Source organism: Cryptomeria japonica, chromosome 1 (assembly GCF_030272615.1).
Source record: "Cryptomeria japonica chromosome 1, Sugi_1.0, whole genome shotgun sequence".
Classification (NCBI taxonomy): Eukaryota; Viridiplantae; Streptophyta; class Pinopsida; order Cupressales; family Cupressaceae; genus Cryptomeria; species Cryptomeria japonica.
In genome coordinates this window covers 120,754,681-120,779,879 of record NC_081405.1, presented here as the reverse complement: position 1 = coordinate 120,779,879, position 25,199 = coordinate 120,754,681, and the positions used below count along the sequence as shown (strand labels likewise).

Genomic DNA, 25,199 nt, shown 5'->3' with positions numbered 1-25,199 from the left:
AATCTCTTAGATGATCTTGAAGTGAAACGAAAAATGCATTCTAGATTGCCTTTAGATTTCATCAGGAAATGCAGGATTTACAGAGTGGCCGACCAAGCACAGGACAGTGGCAGACATATTCAATCATCCTATGATCGAGAAAGCAAATCAATAAGGTTAGATTGGAATGAGCCCGAGGTCGTGGATCTAGATGCTTTGATGGCTCCAGTCTTGTCTTGTACTCGCAGATGGGTTGACGTACAGCATCAGAAGTTGAGAGAGCAAGGCATAGCTATGACTTTCACTTTGGAAGAGAAACCAGCCGAAGGTGGAGCTAGTGTGAGCGAAGGAAATCCTAATCCTAGAAATTCAGGTGAAGGTAACCTTCGATGTGCAAGTGAAGGCAATCTCCATCCAAGAGGTTCAAAGAGAAAAGAAAGGCCTGAAAAGAGGGAATCTTCCAAGAAGAAGCAAGGGGCCAATCGAGATCGTTCATCCGGTACATCTTCTAGACCAGAGAAGAAGACACTTCAAGTAGAAGAATCTATGGAGTCTATGGTACAGAACGATAGGCAGGAAGAAGGACAGGCACCGCAAGGGTCACCAGATGGATCTCTCCAAGATTATGAGCTGGATGAAGATAGAGAAGACAACGAAATAACATCTCCTCCCAGAGAAGAAGAAGTAGTGCATAAGGAAATTCAGGTTCAAGAGACAAAATCAGCTATCCCAGATTGGTTGAAGGAAAGATTAACCAAGGTGATCGTGATAGAGGACGAGGATAATGTAATTGATTTAGAGAGCCTTGTTGGACGTTCTCACGAAGTAGCAGAGAAGAGGAAGGCTACCAAGATGTCCAAGATGATTAGAGATGAGACTGGATCCAGAAAACTGCAAATAGCTACACCGGCAGTAGACAAATATGAAGGTGAGATCCTAGCAGAGGAATATGATATACAAACTTTTGAGCTAGGACCATCCACAGCTGAGCAGACACTAGATGATGCCACCGATTCATTTGAGGCATTGAAAGACAAGCTTAGAGAAGAAATGGAGAAGAATAGAAAGCTTGAGAGAGAGAGAGGTGCATGGAGGACATATTTCAGTCATCTCAATGAGCCTTTGGGACGTCAGGATCCAGCTAGATCACCAGTGCAGGCACTTCCACTTCAATCAATTAATGAGGCAGAAAGATTCAGGAATATGGTCCAGCGTACGAGTACTTGGATGGACAAATCTCATACAGTTGCCGTAGAATTTGTAACAAGGATGATGAAGACTATTCATCAAGCTATCCAGGTTCTTGAGATAATCCACAATTTGATGATAACAGTAGCCGCATTTGCTCATACTAGAGATGTTATCATTCCTGTCTTGAAAGTAATTAGACACACATCAAGGAAGGTCTTAGCGCAAGAAAAGATCATGGATGGAGGACCTCACAGTTTGCTTCAGTGGTCAACCTTACTCCATATGAAAAGTGTTCTTTTTGAGGACATCAGTACTAGATGTAGCCAAGTTGAGGAGGTGATCAATCCGATCCAGGACAGAGTATTTGAGGTACTACGTACCATTCTTGGCAGGAGGATCGAGGTCGAGACAGATGTGGATTTGCAGGAATTAGAGGATAGAATCAAGGTCATCTTTTGCAAGGACGCTAATATCACAGACGAGCAATATGATCAGATGTTTGCCACCATGCTCCTGATTGAAAGAACAAAGGAACTTGAATCTTCATGGGACGCAGCTCTTCTAGATGCATTTGATCAGGTCATCCACTTGGAAGAAAGTATGAAGAATCTTCCCGAGATTCCAATTGCTGAGATTGAAGGAATCGTATCAAGATTCATTGCATATGCTAAAAAAGAACATTGGAAAGGGAATAAGATTCTAGATGAGAGGTTGTTATAGATGACATGGCACCTTAATTGTCATTGGTTTATGTCTCCTAGGTTTTTGTGCCAAATTTAATATTTGGCTATGTATTTAATATTGTTCAGTAAAAAGGAGGCCATTTGTAACAAACCCTAATTAGGGTTTAGGTGTCATGATCTTGACCATTGATCTGCTTTCAATCTGGACCATTCATTGTAATTGAGGATGCTATTTATACCCTCATTTTCATTTCATTTTGTAATCAGAAAATTAGAGATTAGAGAGAGAGTTTGATGTATTAGAGAGATTAGAGTTAGAAGCAATTTTACTTTTGTAGCAAGATTGAGTTTTGAGGAAAGGAATTCAAGCAATTGTTGTACATGATGACTTTGAAATCAATGAAATATTGAAGTTATGGTGTTTTGTTGCAACTTTCTTGGTTATCTTCATGGTTGTTCAATTTACTTGAATCATGTTCAATCAAAGTAGTGTGTTAATTCGAAGGACAAAGTGTGAGACTTGATCTTTGGTAGGATTCGCTTTCCAAACCACTAGCTTCTTGCTGATTGTAGGAACGCCTTGCGTGGTCAACTGGAGATATTTGAATCACTTTTAATTATTATTGTATCTTGGATATGTACCTGCGTGGTAATGTCTTTGATCTTTGATGCGTTGAAAATCATTTTGTTACCTTAGAAGATCGCATCAATTTCAATTGAGTTGTTATTTTATGGCGGAATTGAAGTTGGTAGAATCTTACCAAGTCTTGTCCACATGAAGTCATTCTTAGGGTTAGATTAGATTAGACCTCTTGCAAACCCTATCCTTTTGTTATTTTTGAAAAGCTCCTTTAGTTTAGCAAAAACAAGGACTTCGGAGTGTAAGGCCCCTTGAGGACACAGCAAATCACATCATACCACTGGAGCTTATCCACATGTAGAGACGCTACTAACCAGAACATTGGAGTCATCCTAACTGATCCTTCATGCGAATCTTCAGCAGTTAGCGACTTTATTCAAGAGAGGATAAGATGCCTTTAGGTATTTTATTCTGTGTATGATGGTGTACAAAATACACGTCAACAAGGACCGGAGCTTGATTTTCAAAATTGCACTGTCCTTGCAGGATCAAGACAATTTTATGATTTGAAGAGACCAAGGAAAGCATGATTTATCCATTGAATATAATTTGGAAGGTTAACAAAGGATGGATAAGCTTGGATTTGCAAAATCGCTCCTGTCCCTCACTGAAGGACCGGAGCTTGAGTTCCTAAATTACATTGTCCTCACAAGATTTAAATGATTTCGCGATTTGAGGAGGTCAAGAGAAGTATGTTTTATTCGTTGAATATAACTTGAGTGGCTTATGAAGGAGAAAATCAACCTAAGTAACTAAAGCGCTCCTGTCCCTCTCCAAGGGACCAGAGCAATTTTTAAAGGAAGCTCTTGTCCCTCACTCAGGGACCAGAGCGATTTTCTCAAGAGACAAGTTTCTGGCCAAGGTAAAGCGCGTTTCAAGTTTGACATGAATGAAGGGAGGCGTGATCAATCCATTGAAGATAATTTCAGAAAGATAGCAAAACATAAGTGAGCTCAAAGTGGCCAAGGCGCTCCTGTCCCTCACCAAGGGACCAGAGCGAAATATTCAAGTATGCCTAATTTTAAAATGCCACTTTCGTTTCCAACACTCAAGATGGAGTAAGCAGTGATGTTTTACGCCTTGAAGATAATTAGATATTGATATGATTAAGGATTTGTGCCATGGACTAAAGATCGCTCCTGTCCTTCACTGGAGGACCAGGGCGATTTCTATAGAATCAATTATTCCTTTCCAAAACCACGTCAAGGCGAGATTATGCAAAGTGAGAAATGTCTTTAGGAAGATAGTGAACAAGGAATTAACCTCAAGAATCGACAATTTTAAGCTCAAAAGCAAAAAATCGCTCCTGTCCTTCACTGAAGGACCAGGGCGAATATCCTTGGAAGAGCTCATTTTGTCTTGGAGAAATGAGTTAGGCATGCATAGAACAAACAAGGAAGATCATTGATTGCCCTGCAACATGAATTGGCGATTGGAAAAGACAAGGACCAAGGACAAAAGGTAAAATCGCTCCTGTCCCTCTCCAAGGGACTAGGGCGAAAGTGCTTTAAGGCACACTCCTTCCAAAGGTCGCACGAATTAAACTCAAAATGCCAAGCAAGAATGCTATTTTGGACGTCCAGGAAGAGACTTTGAACGTGAAAAGTGAGAAACACAAGGCTAAAAATGCATGAGCGCTCCTGTCCCTCTCCCAGGGACCAGAGCAATGTTGTTGATGTCCCTTATTCTTCCTATACTTAGGCGCCAATATTTTTTAAATTGCATTAAAAACCAAATATTTTAATCAAATTAGCATTTAATAAGAACGCATGGGCATTTAATAATTGATTTAAGCCTTTAAAAAATTGAAATTTTTAATTGCAAAGGCATTTAAATTAATTATTATTAAATTAAATAAAAAAAAGTGCGCTTGGGGTATTATTTTAATGTTTTTTTGCAAGGTCGGCCTCCTCTTTTATTAAATTTTATTTATTTTTTTGGCCTATTTTCCAAGTCGGCCTATGGGCAATTGCAATAATGAGCGCCTATATAAGAGAGGTATTTTGAAACATTTTAATCCATCATTCAATCATTTATTTAAATGCGATTTGGAGAAGCAATAGAAGTGCGAATTTTGATCCAAGAAGGAGTGCGAACTTTGTTGGAGGTGGAGCGAGTCTTCCTCAAGGCGTTGAAGACCCCAAAGGGTGGTAAAGTTGATGAAGGAGGCGCATTTCCTAGAGGACTTTGATCTTCATTTTGCTTAGCGAATTTCTTAATTTTTGCATCGTTTTTTAGAGCTAGATCTCAAAGAGAGGTATGGCGAGATCTCCCTTGTCCAAATTTTGAATTTTGAATTTCAAGTGGCTTAGTTAAATTTAGGAAATGATAATTCAAAGATTTATCATGAAGTTTCCTAATTTAAAACTTAAATCTTCTTACTAATCTATATTTCTACGTTACAAAATCTATTACTCATTATGAAATGTTGTGCAGGTATCAGGATGGCGACCCCAAAGACAGGAGCATCCACTAGTCGTCCAGCTCTCATGAAGGAAGATCAGAAGAACGAAGAATTGGAGACCAAGATCGTGTCAAAGTGGAGCAACATTGGAGATACCGACTTGGGAAACTTCAGTGTGAAGAAGTTTCGAGAGGTCCCTTACATTGGAAAGCCATCACCTGTCGCAAGGAGAATAATTGAAAGTGGCATTATCAAGGTGGTCGGCTTCCCTCCAGCAATCCAGTGCCATGAGCTAATGCTCGAGTGTGCCCGCCATTACGACCCACAGTCAAGATCGATCGTGTCCAAGGAGGGAAACACTTTGGCTTACCTTTCAGAGGAGGCTATAAGTGAGGCTCTCCATCTTCCGGAGCACAGAGATATGATTTATAAAAGCTTAGAAGGAGCCAGGTCCATGTACGAAGATGATCCAAACACTTGCTTGAGCATCATCAACAAGAATTGGTTACTCAAGAGTTGTCCTCGCCTGAGCAAGATTCCAAACACACCACATAGGATCGAATTCCAGGAGGAGTATAGAGATTTGATAACCTTACTCAACCGAGTCACAGGGGCTCCTCAAGCCTTCTATTTTGAGAAGTGGATGTTCTACTTCATCCAAGTGATAGTTCAAGGAAAAGGAACAATTCATTGGGCTAGAATGATTAGCCATTGCTTGGACGTGCAGTTAAGAAGACTGAAGGCTACCAAGTCCTTCCACATGAGTTCATACATCATATATGCCTTGATCAGGAGTTTTGAATATGCAGGACTACCTCACAGAGGAGTGATCGGAAGAGGGCCCGGGGAAGTCAGAGTTTGTGATTCCTATGTTCATTTGCATCATCCACCAAGAAGTGACTACAAGTTAGTCAATGATACCTTCACGATGAACATCACCAGGACATTGCAAGGCGGGATTCACAATCGGCTACCTCAAGACGCACAAGAGCTTGTAAAAAGGTATGGTGCTTGGTTCATCCAATTTCAGAAATTTACTTATATTAGAGTTCATGGATGTCCTTCACCTCCCTACATGTTGCCGAGATATCCGACAGACAGAATAGTGTTACTTGAGGTGACTAGATAGTTGGCAGCTTATGCGAAGGCATTCAGACACAGGCATGGAAATGGAATTCCTGTGCCGATCATACTAGGAAATTCAGTTGAGGTATGTCCTAATGTTCTAGCCATGGATGATGCAGAGAGGAAATTGGCCTTATATTCATTTTCATTCTTTGCCTTGAGAGAGAGTTTTGATCCTTATGGGTATATAGAGGAGACAGTTGGTAGAAAATACAAGCATGAATTTCAGGTGGAGGACTTTTGGATGAATCTCTCAGATGATTTTGAAGTAAAAAGAAAGATGCATTCCAGATTGCCTTTGGATTTCATCAGGAGATGCAAGGTTTACAGAGTGGCCGATCAAGCTCAGGACAGTGGCAGACATCTCCAATCATCTTATGACCGAGAAAACAAAGCAGTGAGGATAGATTGGAACGAACCTGAGGTTTTGGATCTAGATGCTCTGATGGCTCCAGTTTTGTCTTGTACTCGCAGATGGGTTGATGTGCAACATCAAAAGTTGAGAGAGCAGAACATATCTATGACTTTTACTTTGGAGGAAAGGCCAGGGGAAGGAGGACCAAGTGTAAGTGAAGGCAATCCTCATCTCAGAAACACAAGCGAAGGCAACCTTCAAAGCACAAGTGAAGGTAATCCTCATCCTAGAGGCTCAAAGAGAAAAGAGAGACCTGAGAAAAGGGAATCCTCCAAGAAGAAGCCAGAGGCCAATCGAGATCGCTCATCCGGCACATCTTCTCGACAAGAGAAGAGGACACTTGAAATGGAGGAATCTATGGAATCAATGGTCTAGAACGATAAACATGAAGAAGGACAAGCACCTCAACGTTCATCAAGTCGATCTCTCCAAGTCAATGAGCTACATGAAGACAAGAATAATGACGAAGTGACATCTCCCCTCCGAGAAGAAGAGACATTGCCTAAAGAAATACAAGTTAGGGAGACGAGGTCTGCCATTCCAGATTGGTTAAAGGAGAGACTAACAAGGGTGATTGTGATTGAGGACAAAGATAATGTGATTGATTTAGAAAGCCTTGTTGGAAATTCTCAAGAAGTGACAGAAAAGAGGAAGGCCACTAAGATGTCCAAGATGATCAGAGATGAGACAGGATCCAGGAAGTTGTAGATAGCTACACCAGCGGTGGACAAGTATGAAGGTGAGATCCTCGCAAAGGAATATGATGTAGAAACATTTGAACTTGGTCCACTCACCGCTGAGCAAACATTGGATGAGGCAACCGATTCGTTTGAGGCACTAAAGGACAAGCTTAGGGAAGAAATGGAGAAAAATAGAAAGCTTGAGAGAGAGGTCGGTGCATGGAGAGGCTACTTTAGCCATCTCAATCAGCCTTTGGGGCGTCAGGATCCAACAGTATCTCCTGTGCAAGCACTTCCCATTGAATCAGTTGGTGAGGCAGAGAGAGTCAAGAGTTTGGTCCAGCTTATGAGCTCTTGGATTGACAAATCCCATACAGTTGCTATTGAATTTGCAACAAGAATGATGCAGACCATCCACCGAGCTATCCAGGTTCTTGAGATCATCCACAACCTAATGATAACTGTAGCCGCCTTTGCCCATACTAGAGATGTTATCATTCCTGTTCTACAAGTAATCAGACAAACATCAAGGAAAATCCTAGCGCAAGAAAAGATAATGGATGGAGGATCTCATAATTTACTCCAGTGGTCAACTTTACTCCAGATGAAGGAAGTTCTTTTCGAGGACATCAGTACCAAATGCAATCATGTTGAGGAGGTCATCCATCCTATCTAGGACAAGGTGTTTGAAGTGTTGTGTACTATTCTTGGCAGGAGGATCGAGGTTGAGACAGATGTGGATCTTCAAGAATTAGAAGAAAGAGTCAAGGTCATCTTTTGCAAAGATGAGAATGTTATCACAGATGAGCAACGGGATCAAATGTTTGCTACCATGCTCCTGATTGAGAAGATCAAAGAACTTGAACCTGAATGGGATGCGGCTCTTCTCAAGGCTTTCGATCAAGTCATCCACTTGGAGAAAGGAATGAGGAATCTTCCTGAGATTCCAATTGCTGAGATTGAAGGAATCGTGTCTAGATTCATTGCATATGCTAAAAAGGAGCATTGGAAAGGGAATAAGGTTCTAGAAGAAAGGTTGTTATAGATGACATGGCAACTTAATTATCATTGGTCTATGTTTCCTAGATTTTTGTGCCAAATTAAATATTAGGCTATGCATTTAATATTGTTCAATAAAAGGGGAACTTTTGTAATAAAACCCTAATTAGGGTTTAGGTGTTAGAATCTCAGCCGTTGATCTTCTTTTGATCTGGGCCGTTCATTGTAATTGAGGATGCTATATATACCCTCACTCATTTTCATTTTGTAATAGTTAGCAATAAGAAATAGTTAGAAGTTTAGAGCTTTTGGAGAAGAAAGTTATTTTGTAGCAAGATTGAGTATTGAAGAAAGAATTTCAAGCAATTGTTGTCTATTTTGGCTTTGAGATCAATAAAATATTGAAGTTATGGTGTTTTATTGCAATTCTTGTGGCTATCTTCATGGTTGTTTACTTTCTTGAATCATTCTCAGTCAAAGTAGTATTTAAGTTTGAAGTACTAAGTGTTGGGCTTGATCTTTGGTGAGATTCATGTTCCAAACCACTAGCTTCTTACTGATTGTAGGAACGCCTTGTGTGGTCAACTGGAGAGACTCGAATTACTTAAACCTTCAATCGTCATTGAGCTTTGGATATGTGCCTTTGTGGTAGTGTCTATGATCCTTGATGAATTGAAAGATCATTTGTTACCTTAGAAGATCGCATCAATTTCAGTTGAGTTGTTATTTCATGGCAATATTGAAATTGGTAGAATCTTACCAAGTCTAGCCTACATTGAGTCATTCTTGGGATTAGATTAGAATTTATCCCTTGCAAACTCTACCTTTTGATCTTTTTGAGAACTTGTTAGTTTAGGGAAATCTTGTTCCTGCAGCTCGGATGACGTAAGGCCCCTTGATGAAACAGCATTCACAACGACCACTGGTGCTTATCCACACATAGAGACCCTACATAAAAGAACATTGGAGTCACCCTGATTGATCCTTTTTTGCGACATCTTCAGCAATCAGAGGCTTTATTCAAGAGAGGATAAGGTACCCTTGGGTATTTTATTCTGTGTATGATTGTGTACAAAATACACGTCAACACTAACCTGACAGCCAAAGCTATTGGAGAAACTTTTGGGATTCCGATATATCATTCTATGACTTACAGACTCAAGGATAGAGCAGTAGCAGTATATGAGTAGTGTTGAACGATGTGCTGAGGTGATCAACAAAACCTAGATGCAGAAGTCAAGACCACATATTTCTAAGATACCTAAACAAATCACCAGCTTTGGCTTCAAGCAAGAGTACGCAGACCTTGTAATGATGTTGAATATTATAATGGGATGTTTGCATGCCTTCACATTTGAAACCTGGATATTCTTCTTCATTGGCGAAGTTATGAATGCCAACAGGATAGTGGATTGGGCAAGATTGATCAATCATTATGTGCATGAATTGTTGAAAAATCTGAATGAGAAGTGGACCCAATCCTTTTACATGAGCTCGTATGTGATTTATTTGTTGGCAAGGATGGGTAGTTTTGATGGCTTGCTAGGAAAGGGGCCCATGGGATGTATACCAAGACAGTTTAAGGTCCACAAATGCTATCCCCAATTGAATCCATATAGCACCAATTCTTTCAAGTTGGTGAACGACACTTTCACCATGTACTTAACTAGATTGTTGTAGAATGAACTCCACACGAGGGTGTTGCTCGAGGCCAAGGCACTGATACAGAAATTTGGATCCTTGTACATCAAGTTTCCAAAATTTACTTATATCCGGGTCCAAGGATTTGCCTTTCGGTCGCACAAGTTACCAAGGTATCCCTCAAATAAAATGGTATTGTTCGAACTCACTAGGCAGAAGATAGCTTACGACATGATTCAGAAGAAGAAAAAGATGTCCATTGAATTCCCTATTGTCGTAGTGACTATGTGGAATTGTGTCCATCATTGGCAGCGGTTGAGAAGTCTATGGAAGAATCGGATCACTTGACATTCCATACAACCAGATCCTACTTTGATCCATCTAACAAAATCAAGATGGTCCTTGGAATGAAGTTCAAGCACAAATTTCACTTGGAGGATTTTTGGGCAAATGCCAAGGATGATCTTGAGATCAAGCAAATAATGTTTTCTAGATTGTCCCTTGATATGATCCAAATTGGTACAATTATTCAAGTGCCAAATTAGGTGAAGGAAGATCAAGATGTGATACAGCCAGGATTTGAAAAGTTGAAGGATACACCTATCCAAGCTCTGGATTGGTCAGAATCAAAAATTGATGATTTAGAAGTTTTGGCTAGGCCACTTCTGAAATTTACCAGACATTGGGTGGATCACCACATTAGGATGCTAAAAGAAGGAAATGTTTGCCTGAGCTACCAACTAATGGAAAACTTGGATTCCCATAGTGAGGCCACAGAGGCATCATCATAGGCCTATGCCGAAGAAGGTGAAATCCACCAAGAAGGAGTTGAGCATAATAGAGAAAAGAATCTTCCCGAAAGATCAAGAACAAAGAAGAGGAAGGAAGTTCAACCAGAGGAGCCTCAGCTTGCCAGCTAGTTCCTCCAATGTGTAGGAAGTTGAGATGTTTGCTCAAGAGGCTCCAAGAAGTCAACCTTAGGATAATATTTTTGATAAGGCACTAACACAAGATATTCTCAGCACCAGTGCTTCTCACAGACCAATTCAGTCGGCAAATCGAAGGCGGGAACTTCTTCCCAGCCCAAAACAACGAGACCAAGATGCTTTCATTAATACAATTCTTGAAGACATGGAGAAAGTTTCACAGGAGCAAGTACACATGGAAGTTCAAGAATATACAGAGATCACTCCTGATTGGCTCAAGGAAAGAATGAGAAGAGAGTTGGATGAAGTAGATCCAACATAAGAATTAGAAAGACTTCTAAGTAGGATGGATAAACCAGCTGAGAAGAAGGTGGCCAAAAAGTTTTCCAAGATTAAAAGTGATGAGTCTGGATCTAGAACATTGCACTTGGCCGAGCCTATAGTAGGCAAAGACAGAAATACGATCAAGCCTGATGAATATGTAATCAAGGAAGGCAATTTAGGGCGTGCATCCACGACACAGGTGGTGGAAGATTTCGCAGAATCTTCCTTGGCCATGAAGGAGAAAATGAAAAAGATGAAGGAGAAGTGCATGAGGCTAAAGAGAAAAAAACGGGCCTTGTGCGAGTATGTGCAAAGTTTTAAACATCCACTCAAGGAAGAGGATCCATTCTTTGTACTTCCCTCCTCTCTTCCTAAGGAAATTGTTGATGGTGTTGAAGAAGCCAGGAAGAGAGCTCAATGCTCTAAGGAGTGGGTGGAAGGTGTTTTCACTTTAGTTGAAGGATCCATTGAGGACTTGACTCGCCTTCACTCTAGAATTCTCGTAATCCTAAGCAAGCTGTAAGTTACAAATAGTTCATGGGAAGATGTGCACATTTACCAAGATTTGACTATTCTGCGACTTAGAGCACTAATGAAAATTCCCAGGCAAACGTTGATTGACAGGAAAGTTGTTCAAGAGAACGATGTTTATGATTCCCCACGATAGTTTCCTATCATCTACACCGAAAAGGAAAATTTTGAAAGGTTCAACAGGGAGTCTACTTCTTTGAGAGACTCGGTCAGGAAAGTACAAGGAAAAATCCTTAAGGTAGTTGAGGCACTATTTTCCAGAAGAGCTACTGAAGAGGAGTTGATGGTGGATTTCCTTAGGGACAGATTGCATGAATACTTCTTTGTGGAATCATTTTCTAGCACACATCTGGAAAATGTTTCCTTATTCTCCAGCACAACGCGAAGGACTCAAGAATTGGCGGCGGATTGGGAGAAGTTTTTCTCCAAGTGTGAAGAAGAAATTGCCTTGATGGAATTCAAGATGGAAAGCGTGCCAAGTGTTTCCGTAGGAGAATCGGAGGCCATCATCGCCAGGTTCATTGCATATGCCATTAATGAGCGAGATAATGGTCGTCCATTTCTGGACAGGAATCTTTTGACATAGTGGCGCATGCATGGCTAGAATATTTGACCAAGTGGCGGTTGGGTCAACGCATGCAGAGGTAGTGGAGCATCTTTTTGCATGTAGCTATCACATTTAGGAGATGATGGAGCATTCATGGCATTATGGCTGATTTTTGCATGGAGGAATATTATGACATATTGGGCGAATTTGATGAAAAGTGTATTTAATGCACAATGGACGCCATTTTTAGCATGAAAGAATTTATTGTAAGTGGGCATGATGGGCATTTAATGTTTATTCCCATCTTTTTGCATCATGTGTGTGGAATCTTTTGGGGTCAAACCCTAATTAGGGTTTGCATATAATCAAGGCTTGAGGCCTATATAAAGGGGTGATCCCCTCATTTGTAAAGGATAGATTGTCTAAGATTGTTGCGATAAGCTATTGAAGCAGTAAGCTGTAATATATTGTTCTTTTGATGGTGTATACTTGTCCTATTTTGTAGCTTGCATGGTCTTGCTTTCCTCACTTAGAGTAGTTTTATTTTCAGCATTTAGATGAATGGGATTGATGATATTGTTTGTAGTGAAACTTTTCCTCATACCTTTTGTTAATAGCTGATTGTTATTAACATTGCAAGGTTAGTTTGAGCCCATTTTATGTGAAAGTTTAACTTCGATCATCGGATGAGCATTGTCTGTTGATGGTGTTCATTGGTGTTATGAAAATCTCTTCCACAGCCTTTGCAGATTTCATCGCCTTTGTGTAGTTGTACAAAGTTGGCAAAGCAAAGTGTGGTTGGTTTCACTCAAGCAATCATTGTCTCCCTTGTTCTTAGATTTAGCATAGCTTCCCTAAACCCTCTCTCATTTTACTTTCAGCATTTTCAAATCAAAAATCCTAAAAAAGAGCTTTTCATTGACAAATCATTCGTGATCAATTTCCTTGAAAGTCATAAAATTGTTTAATCTTCTTTAAGTGTGCGTAAGTCCCCTTGGATTACCGACATATCACATCAAACCAACAGGGTCGCGTCCATTGCAAAATCGGAACCTTGGAGTCAATTGTTTGAATTTATCGTAATCTTAGCATACAATTGAACTTTGATCAAGAGAGAGTAAAGTGATCATTGGGCAACTCTATTATGTGTTAGACGTAGTCATGATTCACACGTCAACATGTCCAAGCCCCCATGCCTCTTTGCATTTAAAGCATAACTTTTTCTCTTGGGTTTCATCTTGTTTACAAGTGTGTCCTCATTCCCATTTCATCTTGCAATCAAGACATAGACCTTTCTTCCTTAATTCTTCTTGGTCGTCATAAGAGAGGTATGCTCTCTCGCGGTTGTCCTTCTCATAGGAGTGCTTATCTTTTGATGCCATCCTATTAAATTGATCCTTTTCCCTTGTTTTGGCGTTAAGTTGTGTGGCTTTTAGGATTGCTTCCTGGAGTGTGGTAGGGTCGAAAGCACTTACTAAGCCATGGAGTGCATCCAATAATCCTTCTATGAATAGGTAAGTGAGTCTCTCCTCAGATATTTCGGGGACCATAACTACTAGCATTTGGAATTCAGTGATATAGTCCTCAAGGGTTCCCCCTTGCCTTATTCTTGTTAGTTCTTTTGGGGATGTGTTTGGTCAAACCTTTTCAATGAGTTTTTTCTTGAAGGCATTGTAGGTCTTTATACTTTGATGGTCTTGGGTGATTAGGCCATGATGCCACCAATCATGTGCCACCCCTTCTAAATGTAATATGGCAAATGTCATAGCATATTCCTCTAACATGGGCTTGAGGGTCAAGTAGGTTTCTAGTTTTTGGATCCATGCATGTGCCATGCTTTTTCCCAACCCATGAAAATTAGGGATGGACAATTTCCCTACCTTGTGTTGTAAGTCCTGATTAGGTTGAATCATTTTCTTTCTATGGTTCCTTCTTGCCTCAGCCTCACAATACACCAAGAAAAGGATGCTTCTCTTGACTTCGAGATCAAATCTTGCACATGCTTTGACAAGTTCATTCATATTGGGATTAGGTGTGTTAATTTCCTCATCTCCTCTTGACAACCCTTCATTAGTTAAGAAGGGAGGCCCCATGGTTCTTGGGGATGACCCTAGGGTTGTTCTATTGTCACTTTCAGTTTGGCTACGAGTGTTATGCCTCCCATTTCTTGAGTTAGGTCTAAGAGTACTTGTGGTGGCATTTATGTTTTGTAAGGCTTGGGTTGTTTGTTCCATAAAGGCCCTAAATTCTTGTTCCATTTGTTCACCTCTTGTGTTGTCTTTGCTTATTGTAGTTTTCTTCTTTTCCCTCTCTAGAGCCCTTAAAGCCCTTTGACTAAGTTTCATTAACAGTTGCTCATCCCTTAGGCTGGCAAGAACATGCCCTGATACCACTTGTAATGTCCCTTTTTATTAAATGCCCTAGCTTTGCCCTAAAATCAAATTTCCAAGGAAGTAGTTGATGGAATAGGGTTGCGTACCAGCTTAGATCACCCAAATTGAGGTCCTACAAACATGTTAGATAATCATTGAAAACATAGTTAAACAAATCTTTGTTAGAAATTGTAAGCAAAACATAGATCTTCTTACTAGGGTTTTGGAACATTAACTTGATTATAAGATAGACATAACTTAATGATGGATCTCAACCATAGGGAGGCTAAGATAAGGGTATGTTGGCTAAATGTTCCTCCACCCTAGGACGAAGAGCAGATATTCAATCCCTCTTGGCCCCATGGGAACATTCATTCACCACCATGAGGTGGCATACCTAGTGAGGATTCCCATAGTCATTCCCCTCACCATCCTCCCTTTATCTTCCCCCCTATGATGTGAATTGCTTAATCTCATGGCCAATCATGATAGGGAAGTTAGAACAATTACAGCAGGATGTCCCAAGAATCCTTCCCTCCTAAGCCCAGGGGCAACACCTCATGGGACCATTCAGTCACCACCATGAGGTGGCATACTTAAGAGAGGACTTCATCACTATTTCCCCTCCTTGTATCCCCCATTGCCCTTATCATGGTTAATTATAATAATCAAGCAGAACATATAATGAATCCTATGTTATGGCATGTATTCAATATATATATGTATTAAACAATCATAAACAATAACAAATTATTAATCAGCAATGAGCAGATATAAATAATATTCATCATGCTATGTATAAGGAACTCATACCAAAACCGCAATATATATTCAAACTGCTGTATACTTAATTATTAATATCCAAATCTGATCTGTCTTTTTCCCATGCCTCTTTGACTGCTAGGCGTGTTCTTCTTATATCCCTCCATCGGGGTGGAGAGTTGTGACCTTCCATCAAGACATGGCTGCTGGAATGGTGGTGTCCCTTCCTTGCAAAATGCATGAATCTTCATGCTGTCTCATTCCTTTAACATTTTATTGTTTTTCCTAACCAATCATCCCCTTATAGAGGGAACTTCTATTGCCAAATGGGAAAAGGGTCGATCAAACAATGAGTCTTATTGCCTTCAATCTACAAAAGTTTGACTGCTGTTATCAAATATTGTTTCTATTGTCCATGAAATTGTAAAGTCTTACTTCGTAAGACAATTTCAATCTTACAATCTTCTGTTTCATTCAATACATATATCGGGTCATGACATTCTTCCCTAATGAGGTCTTTCTACGTTTTCTCGAATCTGTTTTTTAAAGAATGGAAGAAGCTTCCTCTGCTCTTCCATGATGAGGGCTTTATGAGTCTATGTTCCTATTGGTTTTCTAGGGGTACACTGCCATACCACACATGTTCTTTAGTAAGAAAGCATTGCAAATCCTTTATCCATTAATTGGAAGCCTTATTTAAAAAAGAGAATGTAGTACACCAATAGAATAACTAATGACATGATTATCCATCACGCTTGAGGTTTATCAATGCATCAAGCTACAATAAGCAATGGCCTCCTAAAAACACATCATTAAGGAAGAGTTTATGATCGTCACTAAACTTCCCATAGAATCATAATCCCTATGGTCACCAACACTAGTCAATCATTGACACCCCACAATAGAGTAGCTCCTTTCGTACCCCATGCACTCAATGGCTTTACTTTGTACCTCAAGGTCTTCCCCACCATGCCAATGATTAGACTAAGTCCCTAGAAACAAGCTTGTCCTTCCTACTTAACTAAAATTTCCCTATTATCAAAAGTTTTCTTTTTCCCCTCATATGCAAAGGAAACAACTGCTCTAAGAAGAACTGAGGCAAACAAACAAAAGAATACATGCAAGAAAATCAGTGTCCCTGAGAATACTAAGGAAGACATGTAGGGAAGGCCAAAAACTACGGTAAAAATACATAACAGCCATCTACTCCTGAGTAATATAACTTTTAATGACAAAGTATTGTCCAAAAAAATGGTACACAAAGTGCAACTAAGATTATTTAATGGTATTTTTGCCAACATTAATGGGGTTAGGAAGGTTGATCTTCCTGGGAACCCAAAGGAAGAAATCAAGTGGACTACACCAAAAACGGAATGGATGAAAATTAATTTTAATGGTGCCTCTAAGGACAACCCAGGCCCAAGCGAGGCAGGATGTGTGGCTCGCGGTCAGAATGGGAAGATCATCGCAAAACGATAGAAGCATTTGGGTGAAACAACAAACAACATTGTAGACTTTAGGGCGACATTGCTAGGGCTATAGTAGGGACTGGACCTACGAGCCAGACTAATCCATCCTAAAGGTGACTCATTAATAACAACCAATGCCATTTGACAAAACAACACCCCCAACTGGAAGTTAGACCGATGGCTCAAACCCATAAAGGAACTAATTGGAGAGTTTGAAGAATTCAAGGTGACCCATGTATACCACAATGGGAATGAGATGGCAGACAGTTTGGCTAAGCTGGCTACGGACAAAAGGAATTAGAAGTGGTGACTATGTTGCATAGGTGGAATGGTGACATCATTAGGGCGAAGGGTGGTAGGTCCCAGAATATTGCCCATACTGCATAACAAGAATAAGAATGGGATAGAGAAACGCACAGCAATCACAATGGTATTGGAGAAACAAATAAATCAGAAATGCACGATGGTGGTGTGTAAACGAGAGATCAACAGTGAAAGGACACGCATCACCACAAAATGTGACAAACAAAGCAAGGAAGGATAGAGTGAGGAATGTTGATGCAAGTGGAGCAATTAATACCCAGACATGCATAAGATTTGGCAGATTGGAAAGGACACGAAGTGACTTGGGTGGCATTTTGACAAGGCATGCCGAGAACGAGTCTTATGTGACTAAGACAAGCTGAAGATTTCTATTTATACCCTATGGTGGCCAGATACGACTCACCATTTTCAGCTCTAAGTTGTAGAATTGTCAAACTTAAAATATGAAAACTCCTATTAGGTTGGTATCAAGAAAGAGGCAAATGTCCTTCCTTGGGGAAGTCTCTGAGAAGCACCTTAAAACAATTCTCAAGTCATCCCATGTCCTCGTAATGCATGCAGTAGAAGTCTCATAGGCGAGGAGTTCATAAGGACATGCCATAGGTATAGGGTAAATACCGACATATCAAGCATGTTTCTGGGAATGTTGTTGGACATGGGAGAGGGGAAGATGGTGGCGAAGGCTCTGAGTGAGAAGGTTTTCAAAGCCCACTATTTGGAGGAGATAGAAGATGTATTGGCAAATGTGGACGAGGACAAGAGAATTCCCCTTCCCCAAGACTATTATGTATTCCAGAGAAGTGGGAGAATGGTGCCAAGGCTACTAATGATCATGTCTGTGGAACCAAAAGCATATGAAAGAAAGAAGCCTGCAGTAGCAAGAAATATTGGTTTTCTAAAGAAATTGATGGGGATCATGCTGAATGGAGTTGCGAATGGATTAAGAAGTATCTGAAGGAGGAAAGGCTTGACTGCGACCTGGAGGAGGACGATTTTGGCACATTCATCGAGGAAAAGGTGACAGCAAAGGTAGAGGAGGAGGCCTCCAATTGGGAGCAGCTGAAGACCCACATGGAATGCAGCCCCAACTACCTGATAAGGAAGAAAGTGATAATCACCCAGTTGCCCAAACTTGCAGCGGTGGAAATATTATCAATATAGTGATAATAGATAATAGTTTGACAGTAGATGCCATAGATATATAGTTGTGGTCACCATTTTGCTCTTCTAGTGATATTTTGTTTGTATAGGGTAGCAGGGCACAGCCCTTATAGATCATTAGGGGTGGTTTTTGGGTCTTGAATGCCTCAATGGCGGATGCTATTGCAGAAGACTTGAATGTAAAACTTTTTTGACTTAATATAATGGGTGCTGCCCCTTAGCAGCTTTTAACCTACCAAAAAAAAAAGATTATTTAATGGTATTTCAAGAGACAAACACTGGCAATGATTGAATCATCCTACAATATTTAAACATAAATATGTATTCCTCAATTACAAGTGCACAAATCATACCATCGTCTACACTACCATCTCACATCCATGTTGCATTCTTGACAATAAAGAAGGAACTCTAGAGGTTACAAGTACATTTATACAGCCGTATTATGATTTTCCACAATTGTAAGCAGAAATTTAAAACATAATTATTCATGCGCCTCCTGTGATTCTACACGAGGTAAAACCTATATGAAAATATAGAAATGCCTTAAGACAGTGAATAGAGAGGGAAATAATATGTCCTTAAACATCATGTCCCCTTCCCGGATATAGGCCGATGAAAACCCTTAGCCTCTATGTCCCCTTCCCGGATATAGGCCGATGAAAACCCTTCGCCTATCTTTACTTTTCCACAAGCTATTGGGATGTTGTAAAAGGGATGACTTAAATTTAAATTATTAAATGATGAAGTGTCTAAAGTATTTAAAAGGCTTTTTAATTATTTTTTAAGGGAAAAGGTGAGAAAGGAAAAATAGTAAAATCCCTCAAAAAACTATAAAAGATGGGTTTGGGGTGTGAGGAAGACATTCATTTTGAAAACAAATTTCTCCTCCAAGAATTGAACAACATTCGTCTTTTCTCTTGAGGATGGGAGCCCTCGAGTTTCAGATGGAGGACAAAAACTCTCCAATTCATTTATTGTGATTTCATATAGAGATCACATTTAAGCTAACTATTGTTGTTTGGGTAATTTCTGCATATCATTTTGATTGAAGTTCTTGTAAAAGATTTAATATTGGATTTGCTGCAGTTTTACTACAATATCGGGTTTCTATTATGTGAAATTTCTATAGTTTAAGGATGGACAAAACAAGCCAATCTAGGAGGGTGATTTAATAAAGAACAATGAAAATCTCAGTGCTGATCAAAACAAGGTTATGGCTAACATAAAGTTCTATTAATTTGATGTTTATTACCAGCTGGACTCTACACTTCATCGCTACCACAATAGGCCATAGTGTAAACATTTTTGGAAGGGCGATTGAGCAGTTGAAGTGGCCTATCAGCCAACTGCTGGTTACTAATTTCTGCACCTAGACTGGGTCATTTATCCCCACCTCAGACCTGCATACCGATCACAGACCGCACCACCTCAATATTTGGTTGTATATCTTTTTGCTAGCCACATTTCTTCAAGCCATACAAACTTTCAACCTTGAGGAAGGCCACTTACCTGGGATGAGACATGGGGTTTTTCGGGATTACTGTTACAGCAGTTTATAATCAATTGGATTCAGTATTGAAGTTTCTCTATCAGCTGCTTCATCTCCATTTGGCCATATGCTTCATGCTTCATATTTTGGATATTTTGTATTTTATGAGCTATGTAGTTTGCTTTCCAACTACTTGACAAAATGATTTTTTTCTAGATTGTTGGACAATTGTTTGATATAATTCCTCGATTTAAAATAGAAGAATATTTCATTGATTATAATTCTTATTGTAAACATCTGTGTGGTTCACCACCAGATTACCATTGAATTGCAAGTCTAAATGGCAATGCCGCAAAAACATGTTCAATTATTTAAAGATTTTGTACTACATAAATTATAGTGTTGTGCAGCTTACCACCAGAAAGTATGTATCCCAACCACCATATACTCACACCTTGCCCACATCGGAATCTTGGTGATCAGAACATGTGAGGGTCTATATTTCATAGTAACATTTGCAAAAAAATTCAAAAAATTATTATTTTGGGAACATTACAATAAATTACTGCATCAAGGCCAAAAATGGTCATAAAGGTGGGGCAGCCCTCATTTGAGGCCAATTCGCTATATTGTTTTTATCATTCAAGTTACCATCCTTCAAAATACAATTATTTTGTAGCAGTGTCCATAAATATAAGTAATTTCATCTCAGATGCAAATCATTTTTATCCTAAAGCAGGTTTTTGGAGGTTACAATGACCTTGGGCAATTTGCTATGATCCAGGTCAAAAGACCCTCCTTATAACAGCAAAAAATCAGATCCATATATGCATACAGTCTCATAACAATGAAAGAATCATGATGGTGATGGGTGTATATGGTGAAAAGTGATGATAAACTATTGTAAAACCATAAAGATTCAACCACAAACAATCTAAGTCCTACAATGAAACATTCGCCAATACCAATAGAAATACCTAAGATCATGTAAATCAACAAAATAAAGTAATATTACCATTCACATGTCATAAAGATTCAACCACAAACAATCTAAGTCCTAGAATGAAACATTCACCAATACCAATAGAATACCAATAGAGATACCTAAGATCATCATGTAAATCAACAAAATAAAGCAATACTACCATTTGTTGAGACATGGACCAGCTAGGACTTGAACCTAGGACCTTCCATACGATGTTGAAGTGCTCTACCACTGAGCTACTGGCCCCTCTTGGACCAGTCCATCGTCGGTCTGGGTGTGGCTTATTTGCAACACCAACACCCCCCCTTAAGCCACACCTTTCGTGTGCTTGGGGCTCCTAGCCTGGACCTGACTCTAATACCATGTTGAGACATGGACCAGCTAGGACTTGAACCTAGGACCTTCCATACACTGCTGAAGTGCTCTACCACTGAGCTACTGGCCCCTCTTGGACCAGTCCATCGTCGGTCCGGGTGTGGCTTATTTGCAACACCAACACCATTCACATGTCAAGTAGGGTTTCAATCTCCATTGTCTTCCTATCTCTATTGATCTTGTTTGATATATTTGCTCTCAAATTTTATGTGTGCACAAGAGCTCAACAAAGAACGGAAATGTGGTTGATATCTTGGTTGCAAGAAGGCTTGATTGCATAAGATCAATTAGACAATTAAACGATTAGACAATTAGGGTTGATAATGAAGGAGAGTATCCTCTTATATAGAAGACACTTTAAAATAAATGGTCGGCTACGATTAAAGGGTAGGTAGAAGAAATAATTAAATGATAAAGGGGGTAGGTAAGAGAAGAATTAAGAGATGAGTGACATGTGTCATGGGTAGAAAAGGCTAATGAACTAATTAAATAAATAGAAATTTATTTAATTAATAGAGGAAGTGGAATCAATTAAATAAATAAAATATTTATTTAGGAAAAGGACAATTTAAATAAATAAAAATATTTATTTAAATGAGGAAAGGCTTAGAAGAGGATTAATGAATTTATTTAATTAATAGAAGACTTAGAATAAAATCATTAAATAAATAAAAATATTTATTTAATTAGACAGGACAATTTTAGGTGTCTACAATGCGGAATACTTTCCATAAATTTTTATATGCTTACCCTTTATAAATTCAACCAAGTACCTCCATTTTTATATAATTATGGAGGGATAACCTACAAAGATATCTACCATTATCCCACTGCTCTAGACTTGCATTTCTGCTGTACATCATTTCTCTCTAGTCTCCTAACTGGATCTCCTCAATATAATATGGCATCTGCTTAGCAGTGAAAGCCCTTTGAAAGACTAATTAACACGTATGTGCACTCACCATATAGTTTAATGCTGAATTTAAGGCTCTAGTCTTCACAAAAAAATTCCTAGGACCTTTAAAAAATGATATCAAGCTTCTTCTCTCACGATAAATCAATTCTTAGTTTTGACACTGCAAATTCAAGGTCAAAATACACATTCTAACTTTTTCCTCTCTAAAAAATGAATATTTGCTACCTTATAAGACTGAAATGAAAACTAAAATATGAACCTTTTTTTAATTCAATCAAGAAAAACTTTGAAGAGCACTTTCACAACCACGGAACAAATGAAAACACTGAATCGGGTTCTTTTTTTTTAACTTAAATCTGCATCAATATATGTGCATGAATGGGAAAGAAACCCAATTCAAAATTTAAAGAATACCCAACAATTGGATGAGGGAACCCAAAACCTAAGAATAGAAAACTGAAATTTATGAAATGAGAAATATGAGGAGGAATACCAAAGAATTGACAGTTATATCTAGAACAATTATCTATATGCTGCAAAAAAAATGTACAGGCTAAGTTGATCCTCAATTAAGTAGATATGTTTTTGATTGGTGATTAGGTGGCTGATAATTGGTAGAAACAGCAAAAATCATGCCATGAGACTAGACCATTGGACAACTAGGAGTGCTGTCAAATATTAAAAGGAGCATAAAATCCTGATAGATTTGTTCCTACCAATTTGAAACCGTTAATGTGTGGATCAAGTAACTTGGCAATCAAGTTAGGTGTGATCACAAAGAAGAAAGTTGTTGCTAAAGACCATGTTAATCCAAAACTACTAGATCAAAGAAAAAGTGCTTAGTAAAATTTTGAAGGAAGGTGCATTTATAAGAGAGTATCTGATTTTCCATGGATAGAATAAGTCTATGTCTTGCAGATCTAATCCTTGATCAGAAGCTCTCGAACTACCAAATTATTATAATCCAAACTGAAGACTCGGTGTTGATAAAGATGTGCCAAAGAAAGACTTCAAGGCATCCTTAGTTGAGTGTTCGCATGACACACACACATTACGCATGGAAGTCTAAAAAGTAGGAGAGGCCTGAAAACAGGAATTCATTGTTTTATTGAATACAGTTCTTGTGCTATATCCTTTTGACATTCATAAGGAAACAATTGTTTCAATAATTGCAAACAACACTAAAACCAACATCGGTTGGTATCATTTCTTACTAGCCTAATCACTTATAGGACTCACAAAACAAACTCCGTGTACTTCGTCAATTTCATCTATGAAGCACAGGGGACGATTGAATCCAGAGAAAATTTTATTAGTCAAAATTGAATTCATTTATGGAGCACTGAAAGTCACCACAACAGCATTGTGAGTAAGATTTTGTACATTTTGCCAGGCTACAGAGTTCTTAAAAGACAAGGAATAAACCGCCAAAACACAGTATTTGGCTACATAGTTATCGATTTAACTTCCATTCATTGTGACCTTGGTTTCTGAAAGTTCGTTTATGTTTTTTACATTGATGCCCATTTAGAGAGTTTACCCGAGAGCCTTTGAAAATATTCTTACAATCAACACTGCCAGAGTCTTTTGCCAAACACCCACATCGTTCCGCATGATTTTGGCTGCAAGCAAAACAAAATAACCTGCTTGGGCGTTGTCAATTTCATTCACACCTAATTAAATATGTTGGACACTGCATTAGTCAAAAATTGAATTCATCTAGGGAATATACAACTACCAATTTAACTAAGAGAACTTTTAAGCACTGGCATCCACCATGATAGCTGGCAATGAGATCATGTTAGATTTTTCGTCTACCTCTCTATTAGTTTGCCCTTAATACATTATTAACATGGTTTGGATGGTTTCCCAAAGCCTTTAAAAATACTCTTCAGATCAACACCACTAGACAAACAGTCTTAGGCCTGACACACGAATCGTTCTAATGAACTTTGCCTTACACCCAAATCAGTCTTATACACTTCACCCTCACACCAGATCACTCTTAAGAACATAAGTCTCAAACCAAAACACTCTCATGAACATTGGCTTCACACTCAAATCATTCCTATGAACTTTGAGCTCACACCCAAATTACTCCTATGAACTTTGGCCTTGTATCCGAATCATTCTTATGAAAGTCAATAGCAGATATACGATAGCAATGTAGAAATATACGGCATCATGAAGCTAAAACTAATATAGTACTAATAAATTGAAGATGATTGCAGAGCACCCACCTCGTCCTCTGCGTTGCTGTGATGTTTGCAAATAAACCTGAGAAAACGATAACCTTTACGAAGTTTCTGAATTTGCTCTTTCCACAAGCTGCCATTCTGGAGTGCCAAGGCCTCTTCAACAAGCCCATTCAACTCATTACATATAGCCCTGTGAAAATACACAAACACCATAATTGGGCTGTTTTCATCAGTGGTATTACACACATTGCTTACATCTGCCATATTACCCAATTTGATTTATTGCAGACTTCTTATTCTCTGCACACTTGAAATTTTGTAGAGCCTACAGACATTTTCGAAATACTGAGGTCGTCCCTTTAAAAACAACGAGCTCTCAAATTCACCGCTGAAAACTATTAGAAAAAAAAATCTCTCACGTGGACCAAGCTCAATGACATGGACTCATGCCGTTTCTGTATAGAATTAAATTTGTGTCGCTTTCTCTCAATTAGAGGCTTATCCGATTTTAAGCCTTGTCCGGTGATCTTCTTTTTTTAAAGTTTTTTTAATATATTTCCCCTCCAATTTTATTCCATCTCTATAAACTGACTGAGTTACCTATGCCAACCGCTGCAGAGCAGGGGGTTTACACGCTCGCCCTGCATTCGAACACGAGCCAAGCACTCGACAATTGAAATGTTTAATATAAATTTGAAATTATTAAAATTAAATATAGGGAAAGACCTACTAATTGTGCCATCTAGTTTTAAGGTTTAGTCAGATCTCCTAATTAGTTTACATCTTATTACTTACTCTTTGGAGGAATTTCTAGATTTAGACATTTATGATTTAATTTTTGAAATTGACAATATTAATTTTTATATGATTATTGAAAATTGTTTTAGAATTTCTTTAATATTTAATATATAAAAAAAATTAATAATAAGTTATACAAATTAATCATAAATATTAAAATTAATAAATATTATTACATATTACATAGTTATTAGTTATCTAATCTCAAAAAATAATGCCCCATAAATTTGGGTTAGTTGAGGAGAGCAATAAAGGATTGACA

General features: G+C 38.8%; 1 protein-coding gene across 11 annotated transcripts in view; it reads right to left on the bottom strand.

Moving 5' to 3' along the window:
• LOC131026812 (zinc finger protein BRUTUS) overlaps window positions 1-24,793 on the bottom strand; it is a 101,920-nt gene extending 77,127 nt beyond the window's left edge. For 5 of the 11 annotated variants that reach the window (XR_009102389.2, XR_009102391.2, XR_009102392.2 and 2 more), the window contains exon 1: window positions 24,182-24,793. Coding sequence is in view for 4 of the 11 variants with exons in the window: in XM_057956792.2 (XP_057812775.2) it covers window positions 24,182-24,403 (222 nt within the window). In the remaining 7 variants the exon portion in view is untranslated. The remainder of the gene's footprint in view (window positions 1-24,181) is intronic. The other 6 variants (XM_057956790.2, XM_057956794.2, XM_057956791.2 and 3 more) reach the window with 5 other exon arrangements.
• Window positions 24,794-25,199: the final 406 nt, after the last annotated feature.